This window comes from Ptychodera flava, chromosome 14, assembly GCF_041260155.1.
Source record: "Ptychodera flava strain L36383 chromosome 14, AS_Pfla_20210202, whole genome shotgun sequence".
Lineage (NCBI taxonomy): Eukaryota > Metazoa > Hemichordata > Enteropneusta > Ptychoderidae > Ptychodera > Ptychodera flava.
The window spans coordinates 10,323,256-10,336,187 of record NC_091941.1 but is presented as its reverse complement, the minus strand read 5'-3'; the positions used below and the strand labels follow the sequence as shown (position 1 = coordinate 10,336,187).

The 12,932-nt window shown below is 40.6% G+C and overlaps 1 protein-coding gene across 4 annotated transcripts in view; it reads left to right on the top strand.

The window, feature by feature from the left end:
- Nucleotides 1–11,386, top strand: part of LOC139149306 (myosin heavy chain, clone 203-like) — a 38,693-nt gene extending 27,307 nt beyond the window's left edge. Inside the window, exons 1-3 of one of the 4 annotated variants that reach the window (XM_070721004.1) lie at nucleotides 5,040–5,326; nucleotides 6,846–7,033; nucleotides 7,678–11,386. In XM_070721004.1, the coding sequence (XP_070577105.1) occupies nucleotides 7,864–9,351 (1,488 nt within the window). In that variant the 5' untranslated portion in view covers nucleotides 5,040–5,326; nucleotides 6,846–7,033; nucleotides 7,678–7,863 and the 3' untranslated portion in view covers nucleotides 9,352–11,386. Of the gene's footprint in view, nucleotides 1–5,039; nucleotides 5,327–6,444; nucleotides 6,718–6,845; nucleotides 7,034–7,677 lie in introns of those variants that run through there. The other 3 variants (XM_070721003.1, XM_070721005.1, XM_070721006.1) reach the window with 3 other exon arrangements.
- The last annotated feature ends 1,546 nt before the right edge of the window (nucleotides 11,387–12,932 follow it).

Sequence of the window (12,932 nt, the reverse complement as noted above, 5' to 3'; positions counted from 1 at the left end):
AGACCATAATCTACTACACTGTTTCCATTCCAGTGGTAACATGTAAATTTTCCACAAATATCTCCAGGTAGTCTGCCATTCATAATTCTTGTATTTGTGGTTTTACATAAATCTATGAGGTTTCTACCATACTTATTTCGATCTTATCCATATTGCAGCGATTAAGATGTGTATCAACAGAATATCCTGGTGGAACTGGTATATGATTTGAGAAATCATTGTCAATAAAATCTGGCAGTAATCCTACTCTGGCGTTAAAATCCCCTAAAATCATGACAGATCCAGAACAGCTATATTTTGTGATCAACTGTTCTAAACGTTCGAAAAATGATTCAGACTTATGTTTGGAATTTTCTGGTGCGTTTGTAAACAAAGCAAATAATATATCCTGTTGTAATCTGAAAAAAACTTTTGAAAGTTTGCACCACACCATGTCTTCAACATCTGAATGAACCATTTTTACACCCTTCTTTATAGTATTTTTTACCAAAAGTGAAAGACCACCCCTCTGTTTTTTCTTTTTTCGGACAACAGAATAGTCATAGTACCCAGGAATGTGAAAAGTATGTTTCAATTGTTCTGTGAGCCAAGTTTCTCCAATACCAATAATGTCATGTTGAGTAATATTATTTATAAAGTCACTGTCTTGAAACTTTCTCTCTTGGTAACCCTGTAAATATGATCAATCTAGATTACTTCCATCGTCGACAACAATTTACCGTGTGGAGTACCTCTTACGCTTTTTAATCTGTTTAATGTACTACCCCTCTAAGAACTTTTACGTACATTTAAGATTAAAAAATTATAAACATGGCTCCGCTTTCACAGAAAGTTAAAAGGCTGATTCATATAGAGCAGTGAATTGCCTTCTGTTACTGGCTACGAGCCAGGAAATAAGAGACGGTACGGAGCTAATATTGGGATCATCGATGGTGATGAAAACATAATAAATTGCTATTTCCTGGCGAAACAGTAAATTCTTGTGACTTTTAAAAATGTAGTGATTTAATTTTGTTCTCTGTATGTGCTCGAAATTTAGCTTTCATGCCTTCTAAATATTTATGTTTTTTACATTTTGCAGGTATTTTGACCAATTATAACCGGTAAAAGCTTGTAAATACAACTGTTTTTGTGAACGCGTGGGCGGTGATATAGCCACAACGGTCAGTACTGAAGTGGGTTAAGCCACAGTCCCTCTATCCAGGGATAGAGGGACTGTTTGTGATAAACCTAGAACATGCATAGCTGATTGTGAAGATTCTTTTGGTGTCGCTCTCGTCGCTACGCGCAATTCCGTCTCTTCGAGTCAGCTGTGTTAATCTCCCAGATAAGTTTCATACCAAAAAAGATTACGCCAACACAGATTACCGAGTTAAGAGACAGATAGAAGTGCAATTCATCAGAGAATGTGAAATTTCACGACTCAGTGAGAAACATCAATATAATTCCTTGTAATTACTTGTGAAACTGTTCTCGACCCGGTAACAATCCACAGTACGACTCTACCATTTTGTTTGCGTCATGACAAAACTAACAATCGGGTTGTAATTATGGATGTCTTGAAACTCGAGTAGGCCTTTGGTTTGGAAGTAGCTGCAGCTGGATGTAGGAAACTTCATAATAAAACTTTAATGGTTTTTTCCGAGAATTATTCTCATAGAATGGGCAATATTTATAGTCAGTCGTAATCATTAGGCTTTGAGCATAGAAAATGTTACCAATTTATAACCCACCCATAGTGCTAGTCGTTTTAATTAAAAATTAGATAAGTAATCTCCTGAGAAACGAAACCAATTTTGAATTTTCCTACAGTAGTATTGGGGTCTAGTGTCACTTTTACCCTTTCGTATCCCCGGTTCGTTCCGCACTGCTTGATAAGGAGGTCAGCGTTCTGTAAAAAGTTGGACAGCGAAGATGCACTTTTTTATGTGCCTTGTGTCGTCACTACAGCCCCAACGACCCCTAAACTCATTGTTCTCTTTTGACGAAAAGAACTCTCTGTGATCCAATAATTGGAATTTAATAGCATGATTCTGCGGGGCAGTGATAAGTCATGGTATGGGTCAATCGTCCACTATGACGTGACAGGGAGTCTGACTGCAGGCGATTCATTGTGCCAAAGGTCATAGACACAAGTGTGCCCGTTGCCAGGTAACATGCAATAAGTTTACACGCGATCATTTACTCCCTATTGGCGTTTGTTTGTTTGTGGCGGCTCTTCGGTCAATATTGTGTGATACCTTTTCCCCGTCGTTTAAAAGGTCATAAGGGTCGTATATTGATATAGTTTTTGCTGTTATTACAATTTTCTATTTCTAAATATTTGTTTTTCAACAATTAAGTTTTGGTGTCTCTGCAAATTTAGCTCTGCGTGTATTGGTTTCTGTGTACCTGGAGTTCCATACAGTTTCCGACCACAGACATTGAATGCATACACCGGGAACATTTAAATCTCGCGGAAGACGCTCTGCAAATGCTGGCAGTTGTCATTCCACTTTAGACTAGATCTGAGATACATTGAACATCTTTACCTACGCTATACGAGACAAGAATCTTCTATTTACACAAAATGTTGAAGTGTGGACAAACCATGAAATATCTATGCTTAAATAAAATTACATAACACCAAATTGTGTAAAGCTTGGATCATCGAACCTTTTGAGGGGTCGTTACGACCTCAACGTTTAAAGCATTGGTTGTGTGCACTCTTGAGGAATCAAATCAAATCAAAAACATTGTCAAGCAGCGATAGAAGCAAGTCAACAATATGGTGATTTTTTTCAACAGTATGGTGATTTTTTTCTTAGACATAAATACTTCACGCAATATTGTGTCTGTTCAATTTTACCATTTTGTAATTTTGCCATCTTATGAAATACACAGTACAGAGCTCGATGAGAAGATTTTCAATCATTCAAGAAGGCTATAAGCTTGTGAAAGCAAAGTCGTCTCAAAGGAAAGAAAATGCACAGTCACAGACCATGGAAAAAGTCCCGCTAACCTACTTGTCTTTTGTATCCAGTTTCAAAATCTTTTGGTGTAAAACATAAACGACTATCGATATTGCAAAGAAACGTATGGACACCTGTTTTTGTATTATAATGGTCGGTGTGCTGTCGCTTCGGGACGGCACTGTCAGCAGAAGAAGCAACTCATGCGCGTTCCCATTTTCCAGTAAAAGGAGGTCTGGCTTTTTTTCTTACGTCAACCAAGTCCTTGAAATAATGAAAGCTGTCCCTTTTTCAGGAACACCCTCTTGTTCTAAAATTACCAGCACGTCGGGAATTTCTCAGCAGAGTAAATTTTCTAATTACGTTGTTAGATTTATCTAAATAATAAAAAAGTAGACAGGTGGTGTCTTTGAAAGCGGCAGTCCTCAATCCATGGTCCTCGAATTAGTACTTATTAAATTGTCTATTTACATAGTACTAGTCCTTTTTTCCTTCGAAAATTTGATCCAGATTATCACCTGCCCCATCCCATTGGATCATCGCAAACGCCAAACGATGATCTAATCGCTTACCATTACAGGAGTGTAACCCCCGGAGTTGGTGACATTTCACGCTTTCAGTCACGATGGTTTCAAAGGAATAGTTTCGGTTCTTTGATGGTGTCATATAACTGTAATGTGTTTTAAAAGGATAAACTTCCTCATAAACAGTATTTCCACTTGTGTCACGTGGCAACTTGTGTGATGATGTTAAATAAGTTTCGTGTGCAGAGGCCAACCTTAGTCACCTTTGCTTTGACCCCAAAGACATTTAAGGTCAAAGGTGGGTTCGAAACTTGCCAATGTATGATAAGAATTTCACAGTGTTGCCTGTTTGATTGTCAAATGATTATGAAATGAACTTGAGACGAAAATGTCATTATTAATCTTGCGTCCATCGGGTTCTAGACTTTCGACTGTCCCTCGTGCCTTTTCCGTCTATTATTGATGTACGGGAGTATAAGTTGAGAGCGTAAATACCGAAGGCGCGAGCTGGGAATGCCGTAGGCATTACAGCGAATGCCTAAGTCACTAGCTCTCGCCGTCGGCGCTTGCGAATCCCCTATCCCCGTATGTGCAAGAGAGACAAAAAAGGCCCAAGGGACTGTCGACACTTTAATTGGGTTCCTCAGAGTTTACAAACCTTCGTCCATACTTTAAGAGGAAAAAATACACCTTTATATTCCTTTAAGATCAAGTTCGTCCGCTTCATATTCTGTACTAAAAAAAAAAAACAAAACAATTTTCTCCAACGATTGTGTAAAACTTTGAGTATAGGTAGCTCCACCGAGTATGCCAAATGACGCTTGTTTGTGTATGTGGGTGTATGTGACGTCACGGGGTGGGGTGACAGGGACAATTCCAAGTCTTAAAAGTACAAAATGTACATTTTACATGTAACTTTCATCGTCTTTCACAATGTGCAAAAATTACTGCCCCAAATTTATAAATATTTAAACTTTTACTGGCCACCATTTCTCTTTGGTTACTGTACGGGAAAATAAATTTTACGATTTTCAAATAACAAGGTGTACACTTAATTTCCTTTGCAGCTTTCAAAATGAATGTTTACTCGCTGTATAGTAGATCATAAACCCTAAAAACGGTCTATGTGTAGATCAACAAGGAACAGTAAAATTTTTGAGTTCGAAAATCTGTCCCCAGGGCGTATTCTGCCTTAATCCGGGCCTGACATAATAAAAACCTGTGTTTAGTTCTGATTTAGGAGTCCCGCCTTCTCGAGCGTAAAATTATATTGAACACGGTAAAACAGACCGGAGTTACGTCAGTTATGAATTGAACGCTGCTTGTCAAGTATTGAATGGAAAACGCAAGGGGGTTGAAAACTTCCGAACGAAAAGACAAGGGACTTTTAAGACAAGAAACGAACTATTAACACCTGATTCCAGACCCTTGTCTGCAGTGTTTAGCGGGCCTCGCTTTTTTTTACCTGTCAACTGAATGGGTTGTGTTGGCGGTCGATAGAAGACGCCTTTTTCGTTTTAATGGTAATTGCAGTAATTGCAACACCCCTCATCTTGCCTGCCTCATCACAACGCTGGGATCGATCGCAGGGTGTGTTTTGTTAACTTTGACCGGGAAAAATCGTTATCAGCGCCACACCGAGTATCCGGTGAAGATGCGTCTTTCATAAATCCGGCGAAAAAAGGTATCATTGTCCCTCCACTCGTCATATTACGTAAGGGAAAAATACTTATTCAATACACACGGCATTACTGATACAAGGTTTTTTATTCCATTGTGTTGTGTAAAAAAAGCACCGTTTGACAGTTGGCGGCAGTATTGTGGGATTGCGCCATATCAGAAGCGGCAAAGGTACGTTCCTTGACAGTGTCGTGTCTTTAATTAAGCATACCTGCTTTCAAGTCGTCGGAATGCACTGGGCTGTTCAGTTTTCCTTTAAATGAACAGTTGTGAATATTTATCCGAGTGGAAATCGCACTACATTTGTTTCTTTATTAGAATAAGTTCGAAAAGGCAGAAAAGGGAAGTTATCCATTCAGAGCTGAGCGTTGACAGATAACAGATGTGTAGAAATCGCACTGCAGTGCGATTATAATCGGCGCCGGGTTATATTAGCTGACATATGGCCTATAGCTCATATTGGTTCCGAATTGCCATTGTTTAATATCTAGGCTCACTTTACTCAGTTTCGTACCTGTAAGGCTTTCAAGATATGTCACCTGTGAACACCTTTTTAGATAAGCTTTTTTGATACTTCGCCATTGTGTCAGACGTCGAAAGACAAACGTACAACTCGGAACTGTTGCGAAAAACTACAACGCTTCGGCAGATATAAGTCGGGTCTGATATGAAATGAGTCAGACTTAGGGGAAGAGGTTTGCTTCAAATTGCTTACATATGAAATTGTTTACGCATTAGGTCTACAATTATTTTTAGTTGTGGACCTAAAAAGTCAATCATTCGTATGACGTCTGTGTGTCAATATGCTGTGATATCGAACGGGTACACATAACACAGATGGCCGCAGTATCTGTATTAAACCTTGACATATGCGATGACGTTCGGCTCACGTGAAGTATATTGTAAACTATAAGAATCTGTTTAAATTTCTGAAATTTTTGGTCTGAGGAGCACTCGGTTGTTTTATTCCCTATCATTATCCGTGCAAATTGTTTTAGTCTCGGGTGAATTGTAACGGCCCTCCGTTATCGATAATGTAAACTGAAGGCGGAAACAACTCTTTATCAGAAAGCAATTTACAGCATTTAGGTCTCTGGTTGGTCTGACATAAAGCACACGCACGTCATATGCCTATACACACGTGGTCTAGAGAGTTTGTCAGTTTTGCCCCGCAGCTGGCTACATATGTCATCATTTAATCGCTGGTGGTAATGGGACGACGCCTTGATTGGTGCAGAACAGGCCGTGACATGCAACACGTGACCCAAATATTGTCGTTATGAGTGGGCAGACATAAAATTTACCGCAAAAGCGAAACCCCGGATGTTTCTTTTCTGTATTTGTTATCTGGATGTTGATACTGTATATACATGACATCATCGTGATAACCACGGTCCCTCCGCATATAACGTACGACTGGCTTCATCTTGTTAATTCTGATTCCGCGGAGGGAGGTTCACATTGTTTGGAAGAGCGTAAAGACCGTTTGAGAAAGGCTATTGAAGGTGGGGGTCTTCTTCATTTGAAATGTACACACACTTATCACAAAGTCTCTGATCTAGGTGAATGAGCCATTTTGTATCATGTTTTATGTGCAAAAAACTTCCAGCCTCCGGGGATGAATCACATAGCACAGCTGCGTCGAGCGTGAGCCTCTGTATTCATGTGCGAACTACTTTTTCTATTTTAGGTACTACCAGCGTGTGTGTGTGTGTGAACTGTGTTTACTCATTCCGGCAAGGCACAAATAGCCCGACGGCAAGGTATAATCGATACATTGTCTTTAGCGTGGAATACATTGTCTTGTAAGCAGATGACAGCACCCAACAGCGGTGCCTGACGTTACTGGGTTCAGCCTCGGGGCGACTCATCATCGAGGTAAGTACCGTGGCTTTAGATTTGGTAGCTTTTTTCACAGAGTTTCAGTTTGGACTTCTTCCCAGCAGTGTTTCAGTTACACCCTGATAATCGCTCAGTTGGCAAAGGGGAGAAAGTGTCCCGCTGTACTCTTTCATAAAGCTGAGCATTGCCAATGTTCAGCGGGTTAGGGTAAGTCTTCGTCGGTTCGAAGTCCATCTACAATGTTTTCCTCGATTTTTTGTTCCCGGTGTAATGTTAAAGAAAGTCCCGCCATATCATTATCACTATTATCAGCATGTTGAAGTTCGTGTCTACCAAACCCCTTGCTTGTAGCATGGAGGTAGAAAGAGATGCTTGTAGTAAACTTACCAAAGTTCTTGTCGATTGACTGCAAACTTGTTGTTTTAACACTCGGTTCACATGTCAAACTTGCCAACACTGGACTGTACGCAGCCGTTAATTCCCCGTGTACAAAGGTGTTCATCATATCCTGTCACATCGGGTTGAGGTCATTCGACCCGAGCGGCCTAGCAGACGGCATGTGGAGTTACAACTGCAGAATTATGAGTCAGGCCTAATTTAGCAAATCTAGTTAACTAATTAACAGATATCGGAAACTTAACACTGACATGTTACATGCGGTTATTGTGTTTATATTGCAGATAGGCATCGCCTAGCCAGGACTGTAATCTCACCGTGTACTTCAATAGGCTCTGCAAAGGCTCGTACTTTTTGGGGACTCAAAACCTTGCCATACGTAAAGCTCGTGTGCCAATATTGACAGTGGCAGCAGTGAAGGTCGATGTTTTACAAAGAAACCTTACTGAGCTGAGACACCATTGAACACAATGGCTTACAACGAGAGACACGCCATGGCAAACTTCGAAGAGTACGAGGAAAATGGACAATATGGTAAATACGGCGATCCCCAGTATTATGGGGGATCAATGGATGACGAAATTGTAGACGTGGGAGAGCAGGAGTACACAGGAAATATCAGAACGCCCACTACGTCGCAGGGCAGCAAAATACCGAGACGGCGCTCATCGGGAATACCTCGAGCAACGGGCAGATATGACTCGAGGAAAACAACCCCGGTGACGCAAGAAAAAGCCGCAGTGCAAAGCAATGAACGCAGGATTAAAACACAAACACAGGGATATCAAAGAGGAAGTCCTGGTGGGAGTGGTGGAAGAGAACCGACAAGAGTTCGTAGTCCTGAAGTACGTGACACCGCTGTGGCGTCACCTGAGACTGCCAGCGATGGATCGGGGGAGGTACACCTGTCGTCGGGGGCAACCCCGGACCAAGTGATAAGCCAGGCGGTTTTGGAGAAACTGGTCGCGTTAGAAGACAGACTTGAAAGCGTTGCATCTGATACCGGGCTTGCTGGTCTTGATACGACCGAACGACTCTCTGCAATCCAGGAACGAATGAACCAACTGGAGTACCAAAATAACAAGATTCTCGGAGAGGTTGCCAAGGAAACAAATCTGAATGAAAGCGGTAACAGCGCACACGACACTGAGAGAGGCGCGACGGACAGGGCAGAAATCATGGACAGGCTTGTCCTGTTGGAAGAAAAAGTGGAAGAATTAGTGAATAGAAACGGAATGGCCTCTCAAAATATCGAGACCATTACAAACAAGATACTAGAGGAAGTGACAGGAAAAACGTCCATTTTACAGGACAGCCTAGCTAAGATTGAGCGAAATCTTACCAACAGCATGAAGACAGAACTTGAAAGCATGACCAAAATCTTACAGGAATCGGGAGACAAAACGAGAGAATTGACCATAGAAAATGCCTCCCTGAAAGCTCAAGTCGCCCAAATGGGTGATATGAGTAAAACAACTGTTGAAAATGAACAGAAATTACGAAACCTGGAACAGGAAAACGCGAGACTGAAAATGGAGAATTCCGCTAAACAACAGAACATTGCCAAAACTTCGGCAGATAAAGACGGAAGAATTCGCAAACTCGAGTCCGAAAAGTCCGACCTTCAAAGAGAAGTCAGCAAGTTGCAAATTTCTTCGAAATCGCTGGCGGAAAAGGACGAGAAAATAAGGAAACTGGAAGGCGAAGTCGCCAGCCAGAAGGGAGGCTCCGCACAGGTAGTAAAGTTGACGACAACTATAACCCAAAGAGATGACAAAATCAGCGAACTTCAGAAAGAAATCACTGCCTTAAAATCGAAAGTCTCTAATGCAGAAACAAAGATCGCCGCCCAAGAGGAAGAGCTACAGAAAGCTGTGGCTCAAGCCGCAAACCAACCCGAGAATGAAGAGCCGACTGGGAAGAAGTCCAAGAAAGGCGGGAAATTCAAACTTTTCTAGCGGGTTCCGTCGCGATTGGCGATGCTGTCATTTGGTTATCGTCACCATGTTTTATGGAATTCATAAATTTCATGTTTTCGTAGCACCTGTGAAATTCGAGAAGCAGGTGATATTATTTGATATTAACTGAACGTGTCTACATCAACGACTACACAGACCCATATTTAAATCTGTTTTAATTACCATGATTACTCGGGATACAGGAAATTCACTCCACACAACATTCCGTCAACTATCGAATTGAAATAAGTCAACTTTAAGAAATACGCCATTACATTCTCTTGTCGATTAGTACTAAGCTCACAATGGCGAACAATGTATGTGCTTAACCGTTCGATTGAGTCGTTTTTGAACTTTAAGAAAAAAGTGTCAGTCGCACAAGGACACTGAGAAATGGAACTCTCTCCGGCTAGTTTGCTTTGAAAGACTACAACAGGGTGGACATAAATAGACGGTAACTTTAGAACTTGTTTCTGTTTCTTGTGTCCACACCCTAAACACATGAAACACCAGGGATCTCTCAATGATGAATACCAATAAGCGTTATTGGTTGTCTTAACTCATACGTGCATGAACAGAAAAATGGACAAAACAAGCCGGTCTACTTAGCAATGTCTCTCATATGCCATTCTCCTATTCGGGTCGGTATCTGTGTTCTCTCGGCACCTGGAAATCAAATTTCAGCCGTTATTTTTAGACCACTTCCGACGTTCACATGCATTTATGTGACCTAAATAAGTGGAAATTCCATTGGTGATCAAATGAAATTGAAACATGTCTAAGTTAAACTTCTCGTCATGTCAGGCATGCATGGAAATGGTGTATGGTGACCGGTTTTCGTCTGGAAGGGAAATTCCTTACGGCCAACCGCCGGTCGAGCTGAACATGCAAATACATGGCACTGAGAAAGCTACCGAGGGTCTCAAAAAAGTCCAGTCACGCAGATGCAAAAGTTGAATATGATTCGGAACGGTTTGATTAACGAGAAATTAAGATAAAATCACGTCAGTTGAGATTATTGGTTTAATATTTGAAAAAAAAAGATGTTTAATACTCTAAGAATCATCGCTATACTGCCAGTCTTTTCAAATATGATAACATCGCTACTGCCATGAGCACAGATCAAGGTTGGCATAGCTTCGCAGTTGTGTCTACACATATTGGCATACATTCTTCTGTCTCACCCTCACATACATATGTTCGTGCGGTGCATATAATTACTAACTCGGTCTCTAGAAGGATATTTGGAATATTTTTTCTACCACTCATATTTAATTTATCTATTAGAGTAAGTGTAGTGAAAATGTTTAGAAGTTGTCTCATCAATACTCATTGCAATGGTTGTGTTCGTAGCTGAACAGGTTTATACACGTTGCCCGGTATGATACCCGAGGTGTACAATAGTTATGCCCGCTCTTTGAACCAAATATAGCAAAATTTTCTTAAATTTAGAAGGCTTGCTCTGACTCAGTGCGACCTCAGAAGGTTATCTTTATACCAATTAACATATGGACACTTTATAATTTAGGACTGGCATTGTCAGGTTTCTCTACTTGAAGCTGTGCACCGTTGGTGCAGCAGAACAATGCCGTGAACTTGGCTAATACGAGCCGGTATCCTAGCAACAGACGCCAATATACCCACTTGGATGTCAGCAGATAACACTGGTCGTGTTTATTGTTAACTTTTTTGCATAAAACGTTAGTAACACTTGTAACTTTGGTGAAAAAATATTCGCAATTTGTCAGAACAGCTTTAAAGTCTATGTAAATTTTCAAACGATAAGATTTCTTGTGTAAATTTGGTTATTTTTGCAGGTTTTGGTTTAAGTATCAACATGTTTTTTCCTGTAATCTCACTAGATTTCATAGAATTTATAATAACCACTGAATCACATTTTTTAAAGTTTTGTTGCTTTAATCAGAAAATATTGTATTAGTGTCATCTAGAGGCCAGTTTACCAGTGTGAACATTTTAAACATTAAGTGCTGTACTTCGAAAATATTTAAAATAAAACCCCGTTGGCCAGCAACAAGTGTCCTTCATGATAAAGCATACCTTTAATCAAAGTGGTCGTAGCCCCAAGCTAACAGTTTTACCATTCTTGTAATAGTACCCGGCCTTTGTTCGAAACAATAACCCAGTTTCATCAATTAAGCTATTGTTCATCCGTACGAGTTGACCTTACTTCGTGTTTTTCTTTTATATTCCTTTCAGAGCCATCTTGACTTTACACAACGATACTGATTATAGCTATTCGCAACATGAATATACGATGTCGGCCTTTTACAAATTTAGCATTCCTTGTACCGTGTGGATGTTTCCGGTCGTTTTCCGAGGAAATCTCTGACGGTATTTTATGTCAGCGCTGTTAGGCAGCAATCTGAATGTGTCCGATCGAGGCCAAATCATTTAACCTTCGAAATATTTGTAAAAGGTGTCTGTCCTTCTGACAACGTTGTAACTGTTTGAATTGCCTGACCATTCCCTTTCCAACCGAATCAAGTGGCCTTTTGTACACTGGGACAAGGGTCACACTCCGTTTACAATGTTTATGAGATGGGCATAAAAAGTATAAACATAGTATTTTGATACGAGTCACAATATCATGACATTCAGGTTGTTGACAGAAATGAAACCCTGAATGACATTATTACAACGTTTGCTTTAATTTTTGCATCAAGCTGAGGAATTTGTGAACTTGAGTATGTTTAAAGTGCCAGATTAATTTGGCGAAAAAAGGCGAAAGCATTCCAAGTGTTCATTTCTCGTGCACGGCTTGTGAGAACCATCCAGTCGACATGCAACATCCGTGAACAGAATTGTTAAACCGAGTTGCATAATTTTTCCGACCTGTTTGCTTTGTATCCACACACAATGATATCATGATAGTTGCACTGAACATTTCAGTGATGTAACCACAATTTGACGTTTGATGAGCGCAAACCCAACGCAACCCTTGTCAAAGCGTCATCTCGTCGTTGTGACACTAGAGGGCGCAATACACGAGTAGGAAGGCAGGGTGAAACACGAGAGGGATGATCGTGAACATTTTTGCTTAAATTTATTTACAATAGTCCATTGGTTACCCTCCCCAAAAGGCATGCGTTAAATTTCATGACCCTTCAAAAATGCATGCGCAAAAAATTGCGACCCTACTGTAATTTCTGTCCAATCCCTTTGAGGGGGATTTCAAAATTATACCAAGTCAGAAGGGGAGATTTTAACGCAAAGTGATCATCTTTCTGACTGATGCACAGGAAGAATTTGCCGGCCCACCCCTGGCCATAATAACTGAACGCTCCCTTACAGAGGTAAAGGTGTCGATGGTCGGATGAGTACCAACGAACATAGCCTACTGGCTATTGAACAGCCAGTACTCAGGGCTAGAAAACATGTAACCATGACCCGTGATTAAGTTTTCCCAGACGGACTGCCACATAAATCCCGACAACAACTCATAATGTTTTGAAATTTTCCCAAGCATCATTTCAAATGAAACAACGGACTCTGACGTGAAGGGCTAATGAACTGACATGTTATATCACGGTCCCTCTGTATAGACGGACCGTGGTATGCTA